Source organism: Juglans regia, chromosome 3, assembly GCF_001411555.2.
Source record: "Juglans regia cultivar Chandler chromosome 3, Walnut 2.0, whole genome shotgun sequence".
Taxonomy (NCBI): domain Eukaryota; kingdom Viridiplantae; phylum Streptophyta; class Magnoliopsida; order Fagales; family Juglandaceae; genus Juglans; species Juglans regia.
Window position 1 is genome coordinate 33,059,476 of NC_049903.1, and position 17,380 is coordinate 33,076,855.

Below are 17,380 nucleotides of genomic sequence, written 5' to 3' on the forward strand. Positions count from 1 at the left end.
TTTCAGGGTTTGTCAAAATAATAGAATCCTTGCCAAATATGTTTGATAGGATCTTTGAGATGTATTTTTATAAGGCTTTGTAAAAGTAGTGGAACTATTTAAAGTATATGTGTGTGTGTGTTTTGGATTTTTTTGAAAGCTGCTTTGGATTATATATATATATATATATATATATATATTAGGCTGAAAGTCGCATGCAAAACATGTTTACCTAATTGGGTGAAACAAATCACTATTTAAAGATAATAAAAAATTTTTGCAAAAAAATTATAAATAAAGTATAATAATTACATGTTTGGATATATAAGAAAATAAAAAGATTAGTTCAAAATACACTATAGTTTAATACAAGTTGGAGTAGAGTAACATAGACAAATGAGATAATATAAAATTTTTATCGATTCCTAATCTAATTGCAATTAGCTTAGCTAATTGCTAGGATCCTATTGCATATAAAAGGGAAAAAAAAAAAGACTTTGCTATAGTAAAGGAATCAAAGAAAAGAGAAGGGAAACTTACTGGCATATAAATGAGAAACCGAGATAATAATACAAAATATTACGATAGTCAGACAACACAAACATGATAATAATACAAAATTTGTCTTGAAAAAAGGACTTGAAGAAGAAAGGAAGAGACCTTGAGTGAAGGGGAAGATTCCGGACCAGCAAAGCAGGAGCAGGGGAGTGATTGTTTGTAGGATCTGCATTAAAACATATACTAAATTAACGTTCTGTCCTTTGTATAAGCATATACTATATTAAGATCACTTAAGCTGCAAATAAGAAAATACTTATCTAAAGAGAATGCAAGCAACAAAATCTAATGTTCTATTTATGTTAATAATTTACCTGCCAAAAAAATAATATATATTTTTGTATTGTTTCACTATATATATTGGCAAGTATGATAAGATACTGCCATAGATAACATAAATAACATAATAACATGAGAGGAATACCTTGTAGTGTGTCAATAAGCTATTCCAAACCTGAGAGAAGTGGAGCATTAGAAATAAGACATACATGAATTGCATGTTTGAAGTTTATATAACAGCCTATATTCAAAAGAATGAAATCAACAAGAGAAATTCAAAGAATTATTAGAATACCAAAAAACCACATGAACTAATTAGAGTCAAACTAGATCACACCAAAAAAAGAAACTAAGTGAATAAAGTTTGAGTCAGTGTTTTGAACACAGAAAGAACAAGAACAAAATAAATAAATAAAATAAACAAAATTCGAAGCTCGATTCTTGCAAGCATGAACCAGACCATTGTATATTAGGGAAAGAGGGAAAAACAAACAATGGGTATATTTAGCATAGTAGTCATGACATCATGGTAAACACAGGAGTAGCACTGGCCTTGCCATTTGTGTGATGGGTCAAGAGGTGAAAGTGCGAAATGCTGCTGGGGTAGATCTCAATTCTATAAAAAGTGAAAGAAAATGGTTGTATTTATACTGTCCTAATTCCTAAATTTATGGTGACAATGAAACCCCCTAAATCAAGCTTTGTCAAATATAAAAACATATTGCAGGAAATCACAGGCAAATATTGCACCTAATACCTTCATCATCAACCTTTCCTGCTACATATTAAACTTGTCAAAACATAGAAGAGCAATAAGATATTCCAGAACAGGTTATAATCTTACAGAGTTAGGTTCATTCTCTTAACTACCCAACTACAAACATCGAAACAATCAATTTACAAAAACACATGAAAGTTCTGAATTATGGCATGTAACTTTGAGTCCCACATACATATTGTACAAACCACTTGAGTGAAAAATGAGACTTGTCCAGTAACAAAAAGAAGTGGGGTAAATAGAGATTTACTCACACATATAACTTGCAATACAATATAAGCGACAGAAATGGTTGTATCAAGCAAATCTCACCCTCAAGAGCAAAAAACCTATAGAGGATCCCATTGCTTGCATAACATCAACAACAGAGGAAATGACAGCCATCAAAGATTCGATATCTGCCTGTAAAAGTAAAGAGCTAAAAATGCACCAATTATGCCATATAGATTTGAAGCTGGAAAACAAACTTTTAGATGGAAGCATCTTTAACAAAATATACAATTCCAACAAAATATATAAAAGAAAAATAACATAGCAATTTCTCAAAATATACAAATCCAACCAATATAGAAAAAAAAATAATATAGCAACTTCTTTTACTCCAACAAGAAAAAAAATTTTAAAAACATCTTTTTTCTTCATACCCAGAAGAATTTCTACCACAACATACAACCTCAAAGCAGCATAAACTTCAAACCAAAGAGTCCAAATCTCCTGCAAAAAGTAATAACTATCTGTTAATTTAAAAAATAAGAACATAAACATATTAGAGAACACCAATTATTGTCCAATGTTTTAGTCGTGCGTGGAGAGGAAGGAAAAGGGGCTGAGTAGGTGATAGAGTGACAATAATGTATTAAATAAGCATAAAGTTGAGTCAATTTTGGACCAAAATTACGTTACATGCTAGTTTAATACATTAAAAAGAAAGAAGGAAAGTTTGATGCATGACTTAAAAAAAGAAAAAGAAAAGAGTCTTTACACGAGGACACTGACATCTTTCTGCCTCTCTCATTCTCTCTTTGTTTGCTTTTCCAGCCCTAGCCTCCAATGATGAACCGCACAGAACAGGAGGGGATAACCAACTCATGGAATATTCGGGAAAGAAAGTGGAGCAGAGGTTGGTGCGGGAGCATAAGAAGGGGAACGATTCGTGTGAAAGGGGGGTCTTTTGGGGGACAGAGCAGATTTCGGAAAAATTCTGGTTGTGCTGTGTTTTCCCCGCTGAACATAATTGGATGATGCTTTATTTTTTTTCCTCTCTTTGGTTGTTCACCAACACACCATGTGTGAGTAAATTTTTTAAAACTTAGGCTCGAGATTTCTTTGAGCGGTTTGAGTTTCTTAGGGTTTGTGATTTCTATTGTGCTTCGCAAGTAGTATCCAGAAAGTTTTCTTATCAGCTATTATTTGATGCCATTCTAGAGTTCACTTAACTATCATTGATCCATCGTTGACTGAAGGGCACAATGTATTTTTGGTTCGTGTGAGACTTTGGTTTTGTTAGCACACCTAACGATAGTTTGATGTCAATTTACTGGAGGTATTTCATAGTTTATTTTGAGCGTGAATCATATATATTAACAGACATTTGTTCATTACCAAAATGATGTTTGAAGGAAATTAACAGACATTAGGAACCCGCAGCCTAAGTGTTTGACAAAAAGTCCCTTAGATATCGAAAATGTTGTTTTAGTTTTTTTTATTTTATTGAATCTGCAAAGACCAAGGGTTTTTGAAAGACTTTCCAAAAAGATTTAGTAGAATAGAAGCATTGTTCAAGTAGAAGGGTAAGGAAGATTAAATCACATCATCTCATCTCATTGCATACTAGGTCAAACTCAATAGTCTAAAGGCTGGTCTTCGCCTTTTTCTTTTCATCACCACTCTCTCTAAGTTTGAATAAATAAGCATCCTCATTTTAAACACCACAACTCAGTTCTTTGAAAAGCTTTAATCCCTGTGAAATCGACCTTGGTACTCTTCCTAGAAACAACTACATATCTTCTGCACTTGGGAGACACTTTAATTGAAGAGACAGTAGGGAGTTGGGTCACGACGGAGGGGAGCCGATCCACTACCCATAATCACAGAGACATTAATTATGAGAATACCTGGAAATGAGGATAGATGACTCCTTTCTCGAGTTGGACGGAACCCAAATACTTCAAAGGGTTATTAGCCACCACCATCTATCCTTTCTCCCTCACTTGAGTTGCTGACTTGCATGTCTTCGATCATTTATATATCAAAATAGTGGGTGCTCAATTAAATATAACTTGTTTAACAGCTAGCTAGCATTAATGGCATGCGTGCATATAGTTCTAGATCACTACAAAATTGTTGTGCAAATTCATGAAATACTTGGATCTGGTTGTTCAAATATTTTATCAGACAAAGAAATAAGTTTCTTCCACCTTTAAAAAATACTCACCATTTGGTACAGTGGAGCCGCTACCACAACACGGAGGCCAGTGATGTTGCTGAGAGCTGAGAAAGAGGAAGAGAGAAACAGAGAGTGAGATACGGAGAGGGAGAGGCTGTCGGAGAGAGATCTACAGAAAGGAGCTTACCGGCATGAGGCGGCCGCCTGGTGGTGGAGCTGGAAATTGCTTAGGTTGTGACCTAGATGATAGAAACAGAGGGAGAGAGAGGCATTGCGGCTGGGTCTCACCGCTTCAATGGTTTGGGGGGTTGCGTCTGGCGGTGCTGCTGCTATGGGTGGCTAAGTTGCTGGTAGGAGGCGACGCACGACGTCGCTGGTGGCGAAAAGGAGAGAAATCGAGGAGTGAAAGAGCTATGAGATGAGGGGGCTTGCATCTGGTGGCTGGAGGCGACACACGATGTTGCTAGGGGCCGCTGTGCACTGTGGTTGTTGACGGTGGCAAGGGCTGTGAGTTGAAGAGAGAGAGAGAGAGAAGAGAGCATGTTAGGTTGAGAGAGAACTTAGAGGAGAGAGGGAATCGTGAATGTGACAGGGATTTGTGTATGCTCTCAAACCGCACTCGGTGGAGAAAACATGAAGTGAAAATAAGTGAAAAAGAAGTAAATAAAAAAAAAATTGTACTAACACAAGCACTCAACGGATACAAAAATTTCTGACACAAACACTCAAATAAATAAAATGATGCACTGACACTTACCGGAGAAAAAAAAAATAAATAAAAACAATTTACACTAACACAAACACTCAAATACATAAAATCATTGACACAGCCCATCCCCTTTCCCATAATTAAAATAATGCACTGACACTAACTTACTAGCTCATTGACACAAATCGAAAAAAAAAAAAAAAAAAAATTATATCCTTATATAAACGGATACAAAAGAATAAAAAAAATAAATAAATAAACATACAACATACAAAACGACACATAAAAAAAAAGAAAGTTACTATTTATTAATGTTCACGCGAGATAGGCTCTTATATAATAGATAATAGAAATATATATATATATTTATATATATATATATATATATATATATATATAGAATTGAGGCAACTTATTGCAAGGATTTTGTTAGAAAGAAAAAGTATGTCTTTAAAAGACGTATAGATTGAGGATAAAGAAATAAAATTATATTATTTATAAGTTGGCGCGTAAATACACTACTTACAATAAAATTTATAATCATAAAATATTTAAAACAAAATTACTTTTTATACAACGTATCAATAATCAGATTGAAAACTAAAATCTTTAGAAAAATGTGCTAAAATATTTCTATAATTGTTTCAAAATCAAACATAATATATAAAATATAATCTATTCTTAAGTCGGTATGTAGATTTCATTATCCACATTATGTAATGATAAGATTTAATTTGTAGAATTAAAATTTTAGAATTTATTTTCAAAATTAAATTATAACATCTACAAATTTTACTAGTGTGACACACAAGCTCAATAATAGAGTTTTTCCATATATATATAAAGAAAAATGTTAACTGTACTTAAGAAAATTTACAAAAAAGTTACGAACTATTAGCTCAAAAGAGAGAGAGAGAGAACCGAACTATTAGTAGGGCTATAAAACAAAAATAAAAAAATCGATGAACAGGACTGAATTAGTGGGTTTGGACTAGTTCTAAACTGGTCTGGTCTGGTCTGGTACTAATTTCTATTAAGCAAAATCGGTTGAAAATCGATCCGGTTCAGGTTTTATTTTTAGAACACTGGTTCAAATTGAATTGGACTGGTACATACATATATATATTATTTTTGATTTTTTATATTATATGCTAAATTGCTAATTAATATAACATGAAATTTTAAAATCTTATTATTCATATATATTAATCTTATAACATAAAATTAATATAACATACAATTAATTTTATAATTTTTAGGGTTAATTACACTTTGCTCTCTCAAATTTTTACCCAATTCATCATGTATCTCCGAAACTAATAATTGCATTAAAGTGGATCATCAAACTTTTAAAATTTTCCAATCCTCCATTCTGTCTACCAGTAACGTTAAATCTAATATAAATTCACTGCACGTGCTGCTCATATGCATAACATTCATCGTAAATATGTGATTTTTATCTAATTTATTATCATTAACTATATAAAATATAAAATAATATATGCTATCAATTAATAATAAATCATAAATTATTAAATAATTTTTTTATTAATTTATATATGATTAATAAATATAAAATAATTTTATTGTGTACATAGATTATTCATACTTACTTAGGTATAAAATAATTTTATATATGTTTAATGTTTAATGATTAATGATTTATTATTAATTGATAGTATATATTATTTTATATTTTATATGGTCAATGATAATAAATTAGATGAAAATTACATATTTACAGTGAATTTTCGTTAGATTTAATGCTGCTAGTAAACAGAATGGGGGGATTAGGAAGTTTTGAAAGTTTGAGAGTTCACTTTGATGCAATTATTAGTTTCGGAGCCACATTGTGAATTGAGTGAAAGTTTGAGTGGACAAAGTGTAATTAACCATAATTTTTAATATGACATTTAAATTTTGATATAACATGTAAAATTTAATTTTATAACATAAAATTAATATAATATAAAATGAGGAATATAAGTCAATCGTTTGCTAAAGTTTTGTTGAAATATGATTTTATTTATCTGTAAAATCAAAAAAATCGAGCGGAACAGAACTGGAATAAAAAATATCGAAAGTTTCGATTTCAATAATGAATCGATATGAATTTTTAAATTTTTAAAATTGATATATATTAATTCGATTTTAAAAAATATCTAAAAACTGGACCGTTACCCCTTACTATTTAGCACATCGAAGTTGAACTCCAGTCCGCATGAAATAATCAGCCAGTGGTTTGGACTTGGACATGAGATATTATTACGTATGGAGTAGGAGTGTCAAATCGTGTTAACGGGTTATATTTGTGTCGTGTCAAGACATGTATATTATACTATATGAGTCAACCTTAACCCGACCCGTTAAGTTTTTTATGTCAAAATTTCAAACCTTAACACGACCCATTAACATAACGAATCATGTTTTGTCAATTCGTTTATGTAAATAGATTGAATAGATCCAAAATTAACCCGTTTGATTTAGTTAAGTTTAGCATAATTTTATATAAATGTTAAAATTACAATATCTATAAAAAATATAAAACTAACTATAAGTCCAAAATTACAATCTAAATAATAAAAATTTCGAAATGAAAATCCCAACAATTTTATTTTTAAGTATAAGGATATAATTGTAACTTTAAATTTTTTAATGGGTCATAACGGGTTATCAATCCGTTAAGCAATCGTGTCTTAACGGGGTTAATTCATTTTAACTCGAATCTGTTAAAATTAAATCATAATTCGTTTTTATCATATCGTATTCGTGTTGAATTAACAAGTCGTATTACATATTACCACCCCAAATAGAGAGAGAGCCACACCCACATGTAGCCACATAATAGTACCTGAGAAGTCCATTTGACTTTTTTTTTTTTTTTTCTTTCTTTCTTACATTTTTTTAATTTTTGTAATTTTCTTTTTTTTTTAAAAAATACTATATTATTAAAAAAACATTATATTATTAAAAAGTATTTACTGTAAAAAAATCACTATATTATTAAAAAAATATTATATTATTAAGTCTTGAGAATCCATCAGTTGTACTAGATGATAAGGTGAGTAATCTTGAGAGGGAGATGCGGCTTGGTTACTTTGGTAGGCCTGTTGAGAAGGAGAGGCCTGATGAGCTGGTGATAATGCGGATTGCTGTAGTGGAGATAATCTAGCTTGGTGTTGTGCTTCTTCTTCATCGTCACTGTCTGATACTTGTGACATTGCTTCAGCTAGAATGACTGGATGGACAGAGAGGTTTGAGCGAGAAAGAAAGGGATTTCAGATCAAGAATTCTGAATGCCTTTATTTTCTCGTGAACCCCTTTATATAGACACTTAAACAGTAAGTCTAATAATACATGAACAGTACCAGCCGACACTAAAAACAAGAATAGTATCAGCCGACACTAAAAATAAACATAGTACAACCGACACTAAAGACAAACACAGTACAGCCGACACTAAAAACAAACACAGTACATGACACGTAATCTTGTATGTACAATAATAATCTTGACAATTTCCATCTGTTTTAATCGAAAAAGCAATAATCTTTTAGAATCACATATTCTGTAGATCGTAATAACCGGCCATATGCATGATAACAGATAGAACATGCGGTTTAACCGACCATATGTATGAGAAAGTAAATAATATAAGAGAGATATATGAAATAAACTTCTTCATTAAAAACATAATACTTACAAGAAGTCTAATTCTCAAGGGAGTTGAAGGTTGAAGACATTAAGAAAAGAGGATTGGGAGATGGAGTGAGAAGGACTGGATGGACAGAGAGGTTAAAAAAAATCACTATATTATTAAAAAAACATTATATTATTAAAAAATATTTACTGTAAAAAAATTCACTATATTATTAAAAAAAAAAATTATATTATTAAAAAATATTTACTTAATTAAAAAAATCATTACATTATTAAAAAATATTTACTTAATTACTAAGTTTTTTAAAAAAAAAAAAAAAACATGCCAGAACCCTTTGTCCCTTTGGCTGTACACAAAGCATTTTCCCATTCTGTGGACCCAACTTCAATGCCCCTCAAATAAGGCGAGTGAGCGGCGCGTTGTTTCACAAGATGAAGAAGCTCTGATTGGCCAGCTCGCGTGGGATGATACCTGACTGCCACGTACACCTAACTGCCTAAACCCTCTCGAACCATCTGGATTTCCTCGAACCTATATAATTGGACCCTTCTTTTCAATCTTTCACTTTATTGCGTTTCAAGTTTCAGCCCTCTTCTCGTGTAAATATTCGAATTTCCGACGAGTCGCGCACTCTCACCCCGGAATATTTCGGTCCCCAAGTCACAATTCGTATCCCATTATGGATACCCGTTTACCGTTGTGGATTATTCTCTCGGTTTCGCTATTCGTTTTAATCTTAGAAGCGAAAACCATCGACCCCTACAAGGTAAGGATGTCGATCCGGATTTCCAGTTCGTGATTTTTTCCGGTCCTGGTTTTTTCCCTAAATTTCTTGGTAGCTTCCTAGAATCGTGTTAGTTAAACTTGTTTTTGTGTTTTGGTCTTTTAAGCATAATTTTTTGCTCTTGGTAGATTTATAGAACAATTAATCGAAGAAGTATATCACTTTTCTGGTGCCCCAATTGCCACGAGATAGAAAAGTAGGAGTATATTAATACAAATGTAGGTAAAATCAGGGAAATAACAGAAGGTTAGTTATCGGTTGAAATGGCATTTTGTCATAATTTATGGCATTTTGCTGTAATTTTAATTGTTTCTAAGTATTTTTTTTAATTGGTAAACTAGATTTTATTGATCTAGAACAATGCCTAAGCGTGTTAGTTTAGTGATATAATGACTTCATGATAAGTCATGCCATGCAAAATAAATTACAGTCGACCAATGGAGTAACCTATCGAAAAGTAAGTTTCTAAACTCATCCATTGACGGCTCTTGATCTTCAAAATTTCTTTCATTACTCTCCATCCAAATACACCACCATAAAGATATTGGAATCATCTTCCATATTGATTAATCTGAGAGTTGTCCCGAATGCCTCTCCAATAAGCTAATAGGTCGACTACCCTTATTGGCATCACCCAAGCTAATCCCATTCAAGCAAAGATTTCATTCCACAATGTCATGGCAATCTCACAACACCAATCTATGACTATGATGCGATGTTTCCTTAAGTTATCTAGAGTGAGGATTTTCCTCAAGAAAGCCGTCCATACAAAAAATGTTGCTTTTAGGGGTGTCTTTGTCTTCCAAATACTCGTTCATGGGAATATATTTGTATTGTACGTTGTCATGGATTGATAGAAAGAGTAAATTGTGAACTTCCCTTTCTTAGAGGGGCTCTAAAAAATCGTCTTCGAATCCTCCTAACAAATGGGTGGAGTACACAGGTGACAGGTCATAGAACTCTGAAAAAGTGTCGATTTCTCAATCTTGTGCATCTTTGAGGAATGTAACATTCCATTGGGGAATAGGTTTGCAACCTAGTCTTCTTTCATTCTTGCTTTACTATAAACTTGTGGATAAGTTTTCTTGAGTGCTACTTATCTAAAAAAAGTTTCCTTGAATGCCCTATCGCCACACCATCCATCGCCCACGTTAAAGCTTATATTTCTTGAATATTTGTCCCAACCTCTTCTTATATGCTTCCCATAGCCTGACTCCATAAGGCCCACTCACCTCACTGGAACACAGTCCTCCCTATGCTTCAATTTGATGACAATTCTCCACAAGGCACTCTGTTTATTATGGTATCCCCATAGCCATTTGCAAAGCAAGGCTTTTTGAAAGACTGCAATTTCCAAATGTCCAATCCTTCTTCTAACTACTTAAAGTTGGTTAAATTGATAAAATAGAATTTATGGTAAAAAAGCCCATTTAAATTAGTTCGATGCACTTGATACCAATGATAGCATAACTGGTACCTGGGAGATTAAAAAAAAACTATAAAAAGATGTCTCCGAAATAAAGGAATTGTATAAAAATAGATTATCAAGTTCCAAGTACAGTTCCCGGTTCTTGCTCGCCTTCATTCTTTACTGCTTAGGCTGGCACTAAGTTTCTTTCTTTTTTATATGGATTTTATTTCTTATCAGATTCTTGGGGTTGAGCGAAATGCAAGCCAACGTGAAATTCAGAAAGCTTTCCACAAGTATGTTTTCCTTTTAATTCTTGTAGCTTGTTACGGAGATTTTCGTTTTTGACATTTGTTTACTATTCAGTGAAAAGGGTCGGTTGGCTATTTCCAAAAAAAATGAAAAAAGATTACTGTTCAGTGATTAACCATGTCTTTTTGATGTAATTACGAGTAGCAAGAATATTAAATATTACTTAGTGCAGCACTGGCATGAAAAAATGACTTCAGAGATTGAAAGCAAGCATGATTGCAATACCATACCATAACATATACCCGTATGCACACATCCACTGTGCCATACATGAATATGCAGATATGTTGTAGGTTTCCTGTCTCTCATGGTTGGTCCTTTTTTTTCTTCTAGGCTTTCTCTTCAATATCATCCAGACAAGAATAAAAATAAGGGCGCGCAAGAGAAGTTCGCTGACATTAATAATGGTATGATGATTTCTTATCCCTTTCTCCTTGTCAGCAGAGGTATCTATTTACTAAATAGTTTTATTAATTTTATTTTCATATCCCCTTGTATTGCTTTCAGTGTATAGAACATTTGGATTTGGAGATGAGTAACCTTGTTGTCATCATTTGATTATTTCAGATCGTTTTTATCTTTAAGTTAATGATTTTAAGCAAGTGGCTACAATGTCAAGTCATTGTTGTTCTGGTTCTAAATATATTGTATTAATCATTGTTTATTTATTTATTAGATGAACAATTCTCTTGCATTTTGCTTATGGGTCTATCTCAATGACCATTCACGATGACTTTTACCTTGTTTGCATCAGCTTACGAAATTTTATCTGATGAAGAAAAGAGAAAAAACTATGATATGTATGGGGATGAGAAGGGTAGTCCTGGATTTGATGCTGGCTATTCTGGGGACAATGGTGGATATACTTATTTCAAGAGTGGTGGACCAGAGCATGATCGGTTTAATTTCAGACCTGGTGAATGGCAGAGTACGGATGGCCAGGGAGGTTCCAAGTCATTCTCTTTTTCTTTTGGCGGCTCTGGTGGCCCAGGATCATTTGATTTTGGTATTGATGATATTTTTGCCAAATTTTTTGGTGGTGAAAGCAAAGGTGGGGGTTGGTTTGGTGGTTCAACTGGGTCTCAGTCTACCACTAGGAGTTCCCCAAAGAGCATTAGGACCATCAATTCACAGGCCTTTCAGAAAGAAATAGCTGGCCAGGGGATCACATGGCTTTTGTTATCTTACACACCTTCATTGAAGGAGAATCAACACTTCGAATCAATCATAGAGGAGGTTGCCAGTTCACTTGGAGGAGCTTTAAAGGTAGTTTTGTGTTTTCATGTATTGTCTGTAAGTGCTCTATCAATTGAATTTTATCTGATCATGTGTATGATTGTGTTGTTCACTCTGACAGGTTGGAAGTATAAATTGTGACACCGAATTGTCTTTCTGTAAGGACCTTGGCATATATCCCCGCAGAGCAGCCAGGGTGTTTGTGTATTCTTATATAGCAAGTGACGGGGGTTCCTTGGTGGAGTACAGTGGTGATTTGGCTGTGAAGAGTTTGAAATCTTTTTGTCAAGAACACTTGCCAAGATTTTCAAAAAGAGTTGACCTGAGTCATTTTGAATTTTCCTCTGCGACTGTTGAAAAATTGCCTAGGGTCATGCTTCTTTCCAACAAAAAAGATACACCTGTTATTTGGCGAGTTCTCAGTGGGTTGTATCGCAAACGGTTTGTCCTCTATGATTCAGAGGTATGTTATTGCTGCCATTGGCTTGCTAAATGATATCCTTTGTCGAGATTCAGTTAAGAAGGAGATACTGTTGATTTGGTCTGGCTTTGTGTTAGTCTGGCCTGTAATCACAATGAATTGGATAGACGTCTGGTGTCTAAATCTATTGGAAAGAAACAGGAGACTATACATTTAGAAGGATGGTGGCTGTTTTTTTACTTGCATATACTCAGGTTGAATGCAATTATGTTGAAACCATTGATTAGGCTTGCGAGGTTTAACTTCCATAGCAAAGTAACTCTTCACCTTAGAATGAAAAAGATGCTTAGGTTTTTCACATACACAAACAAGAAAAAAATGTAGGGAAGACCATGTAATTTTTTATTGTGTGTGTAGGTTCATGATGTTACTGATCCTGCTGTGAAAAGGTTTGGAGTTGATGCACTTCCTGCTATAGTTGGTTGGCTATCAAATGGGGAGCAGCATATTCTTAAAACAGGGATCTCTGTGAAAGATCTGAAATCAGCAGTTCATGATCTTAGTAATTTACTTGATAGTTTTGAGAAAAAGAACAAGAAGGCAGGAGCCAAGAAAGCACAAACTGCTACGGTGGAGAAACATATACCTCTGCTTACAGGGTCAAGTTTTGATGCTCTATGTGGTGAGTCAACTCCGGTTTGCATTATTGGTGTTTACAGATCTTCCAGAGCAAGGGAAAAGCTAGAATCAATCCTATCCATGGTTAGTACAATTTCCTTATCCTAGGATACTTTTCTCGACTGGGTGTGGAATTGTGTTCTCATTTTGATTGGAGAGGGAACTTACTAGGCCATCCATTTTCCTTGTCAGGATTGAAAAGTTCCATTTTTTAAGATTGTAACGTGGCTTATTTAACGAATGTTTGTGTTTTCAGGTGTCTCAGAAATCACTATCAAGGCGGCGAATTTCAGCCTTTGGCTCGAGGGATTCCATTTCCTACACCCTCTTAGATGCCACAAAGCAGGCAGCATTCCTAAATGCATTTGACAAAGGAGGATTTAAATCCGCAGATAAGTTGTTAGTGGCCTACAAACCACGGAAGAGGAAGTTTGCAGCTTATGTTGGTGAAATGACGACAGAAGAAGTAGAGGGGTTTATCAGCTCTGTACTTAATGGGGACATACAGTTTAAGGAGACACGACAGAAACCAATCCTCAAGTGAGAGAGCGAATTTTAACAAGCAAGCCTGGACCTTCTGGTTTCTGGTTTCATGTACATGGCAGAGTGATAGCGTCATTAACATTAGAGTTTAGTACAGCAAATATACAAAATCGAGGGGGCTGTAGCAATTATTAGCAAAGAGGTCTTGGTTCTGATTAAACCTCGACATGCCACCTGTAGTCATCACTTAAGTAGACTAGAGAGTTGCCTCTCTTAAATCATTCTCATTGGATTAATTGGATTAATTAAAGTTAAAAGATATTTTTAATAAATATAAGAAAAATTTAACTTTTAACAATTTCATTCATATAAATCTCTATATTGGAATAGTTATTTTTTTATTATATAATAATAAAATAATATAAGATAAATTTAATTTTAATTGTTTACATCAAATTTTTACATTAGATTATATATTTATCTATTATATAATAATGAATAATTAATAATTTTAAAAATATTTAATTTTTTAATTATTAATTTTTTTAATTTTATCATATTTTACTATTCTACCTATTATATATTAATTAATAATAATATTCTTATTAAATTAATATATCACTAACTCAAATTAATATATCAATTTTAAAAATATTTGAATTTTTTTAATTATGAAGTTATTTTATTTTATCATATTTTACTATTCATAATATTGTATATGAATTAGTAATTATATTCTAATTAAATTATGTATTAAAAATAGAAACTAGAAATATATTGATGGAGACTTCGGGAGAGAGAAATAAATGATATAAAATAGATTTGATGAATAAACAGTGTCTTTTAAGTTTGGGAATAACTTTAGAAGTTACTGTACCTATATTTCAAATATAGCTATTCCAATATGATATATTTTATGGTTCAATAACTAAATTTTCATTGGATTTAACTTTTAACTAATCAAATAAGAATGCTCTAATCATGTAAAAGGACCGCTCCAAGAGGTTTGGGAAATCCTATATTTATTTAAAATTTTGAAATGAGGAAGGAAATTGTTGAGATTAACTGATTAAGTTAAAGTGAGATAGTAAATCAAAAAGAAAAATTAACAATCACACGCATAACATTAAGATTTAAGTGGTTCGGCTCAATGTAAGCTTATGTTTATTGCCGGGGTCAGTTTTAATGAATTCACTATTAACAAAAATAGAGCATGATAGATCAATTATAAAATCTTCAATCCCAAAGTTTTTATACACCCAATGAGCTCTTATAATTGTTTACAAAAGAATTCTCTTTCTCTCACTGTATAGTATAGGGGTGTCAAATCGTGTTAATAGATCGTAATTATATCGTATCAAAATATGTATATTATACTATATGGGTCCATCTTCAACCGACCCGTTAACATAACGGGTTGTGTCGTGTCAACCCGTTTATGTAAATAGGTTGAACAAATATGAAATTAATTCGTTTGACCTAGTTAAGTTTAACATAATTTTATATAAATTTTAAAATAGTCCTATATCCTTTCATGTTTTCATGTGGCTTGAGATTGCTCTTTCCTCGACACATTCACAAACTTCTGGAGTGCCTGGGATTGGCCCCTTCAAAATTGCATCCAAATGCCTGAAGGTTATTGATTTATTGCAGCATTATTTGGCGACGGGTGTTGTTGGAATCCTACCCAGAGGATGTTGATCTTTCTAGTCACGAGTTTCTACTTGCGCACAGGGTGCTTCGCTTGGAAGGCAATGTGTGCAGTTTCAAGGCGTCTCATGCTTTGGTTACTTTGGAATAGCGGTATCGCAAAGTAAAAGCCTGGTCCCCCCTAAATTTTTCTTTATCTTGGGCCGCTGTTGGGAGTTCTCAGTGGGCCGCCGAGAGTTCCCCATACGGACAGATTGGGGAGCAGTTTCGGAGGATAAGGTCGTGCATCCGGTAGCCACTCCTTACGAATCAAAGCACCTCGCGATCATGTGGGAATGGGTGCAAAAACATCCTGATGGCGTCCACTTTAAGGTTCTCCTTTCTAAGGAAAGTCTGGAGAGTTCCTTATTTCCCCTAGGGCACCTTCCTTTTGGTGATAGGTTGCTGATTGCGCGACCGCAGGTCGCCCCACTCCTGAAGCGTCCCTCGGATCTTCCTATCACAGTTAGAAGGAAGAAATCTCGTTAGGAGGAGGTCCCTGCCGAGGATAGTCCTCTTCCTGGGGTTCAGGACCCCTTGGAGTGGGAGGCTGCTTCTTTGGATGCTGGTCATTTGATTACCGAGATGGCCTCTGCCATGGTGGCAGCGGTCGGACAGGTGGTTAGTCCTCCCATGGTGCCCCCTTCCTCAATGATTGGTGATGCGCCCGGGTCTAAGGTTGACATGGGTAATCTCCTTGAGAATATTTTTATATCTTCTATACTTCTTGGATCTTTCCCCCTTCCTCTTATTGCTCGGTTGCCGATGACCTCTCCCGGGAGGACGTCGATAAGGGAGGGGGAGCTTCCTCCGGTCTCCATGTGGGTGCGGAAGGTTGCATAGGAGGTCAGTCCCCTCCCCCCATTTTTGAGATCCTCGAGAGTCTGACGTGTTTTGTTGCAGATTCTTCGGTCTTGCCTGACGTTGGTTTGAGGGTCCCAGTTGCTGACCCTTCTTCTCAAACGGTGCTTTCGACAAGTGGCGACTCTCTTCCTAATATTACAATCAGCCCTATCACTGGGCGCTCAAGTGAGGACCCGGCCGCTCCCTTTGAGGCCCTCGGGGAGTCTCCCAAATTTGCCGACCCTGAGGAGATCCTCCCTTTCTTGTCTCAACTGGCTATGGAAGGGAGCTGAGATGCTGTCGTGGGGCAAGTTGTCAAATGCCTATGGTCCTTCTTCCGCGAGATTTGACTGCTCCTTTTCCGCCCTTCTCTTATTGTCTCCATTCTCTCTCTCTTCTTAATGTTGTTTTTGCGTCATCAGGTCACTTCTCAGCTTGTGAATTTTATCGTGGATGATCAGGAGGCGGCTACTCTGAAGAGTTTGGATCATGCTTGCAGCCACATGGAAGAGAATGAACGGTTGAAATCCAAAATCGAGGAGCTGAGGCAAGACTTGTCGAACGAGTGCAAGAGACCGGGTCAGTAACTGCTTCTTGGGCTAGCAAGATAGAGGATCCCTCATTCACGCTCACCATGAAAAAGGCCTGCCTTTCACGGCGAGTCACCTGTGGTGGCTTTTGTGAAAAGCAGAAGGGGAGTGGTGAGGCGGGCCCCCTCACTCAATATCTGTAAGAGCCCTGTCCTTGACCTTACTACGAATCCCTTGCACGAGTAGATGTTGCTTTGCTTACTGAATAATCAGTGGCTTATATTCTTTTTTTCATTAGACTAGAACAAGTGAATCTGGATAACAAAGGATGGCACCTGGATCGTCTTCGGAAGCACAAGCAAAAGTGGAGGAGAAGAAAACCCGACTGGAATAGACCAATCACAGTCTCCAGGCCGACCTCTCCTGAGAATAGTCGAAGAAAAAATAGTTGCAGGGAGAAGTAAATCGGGAAGAGTAGCTGTGCACGAGCCTTTGGGATGCCAACATTTCTTTACACAAGTAGCTAAGATGGTTCCCGACTCTTCGTGATAAGGCGTGGGGGCAAGGGGTCAATGAAGGTCGCAAGTTAATGCGGTCTTTTCTTCTCCAAAGCTCGAAGCTTCGTTCGAGATCTTTTGCTAGATAC

The 17,380-nt window shown here is 34.9% G+C and overlaps 2 protein-coding genes across 2 annotated transcripts; one reads left to right on the forward strand and one right to left on the reverse strand.

Moving 5' to 3' along the window:
• Positions 1-313: 313 nt before the first annotated feature.
• On the reverse strand, positions 314-4,201 carry LOC108994917. Its single transcript, XM_035687965.1, has 5 exons — positions 4,168-4,201; positions 4,029-4,084; positions 1,907-2,308; positions 962-991; positions 314-703 (listed from the first exon to the last, which is right to left on the reverse strand). Exons 2-5 carry the CDS (start codon positions 4,029-4,031, stop codon positions 494-496), a joined length of 645 nt encoding a protein of 214 aa, XP_035543858.1. The 5' UTR covers positions 4,032-4,084; positions 4,168-4,201; the 3' UTR covers positions 314-493.
• A 4,718-nt stretch (positions 4,202-8,919) lies between these two features.
• LOC108994916 (dnaJ protein ERDJ3A) lies at positions 8,920-14,015 on the forward strand. The gene is made up of 7 exons (XM_018970335.2): positions 8,920-9,116; positions 10,783-10,838; positions 11,188-11,261; positions 11,609-12,120; positions 12,212-12,553; positions 12,929-13,273; positions 13,446-14,015. Exons 1-7 carry the CDS (start codon positions 9,030-9,032, stop codon positions 13,731-13,733), a joined length of 1,704 nt encoding a protein of 567 aa, XP_018825880.2. The 5' UTR covers positions 8,920-9,029; the 3' UTR covers positions 13,734-14,015.
• Positions 14,016-17,380: the final 3,365 nt, after the last annotated feature.

Coding starts and splice junctions, on each gene's coding strand:
- LOC108994917 (XM_035687965.1), bottom strand. Junction 992..1,906: donor TAGGTTTTTTGCTCTTGAGG/GTGAGATTTGCT, acceptor CACTTCTCTCAG/GTTTGGAATAGCTTATTGAC. Junction 704..961: donor GCTTATTGACACACTACAAG/GTATTCCTCTCA, acceptor GTTTTAATGCAG/ATCCTACAAACAATCACTCC.
- LOC108994916 (XM_018970335.2), top strand. CDS start 9,030: ATGGATACCCGTTTACCGTTGTGGATTATTCTCTCGGTTTCGCTATTC. Junction 10,839..11,187: donor ATTCAGAAAGCTTTCCACAA/GTATGTTTTCCT, acceptor TTTTTCTTCTAG/GCTTTCTCTTCAATATCATC. Junction 12,554..12,928: donor TTGTCCTCTATGATTCAGAG/GTATGTTATTGC, acceptor TTGTGTGTGTAG/GTTCATGATGTTACTGATCC.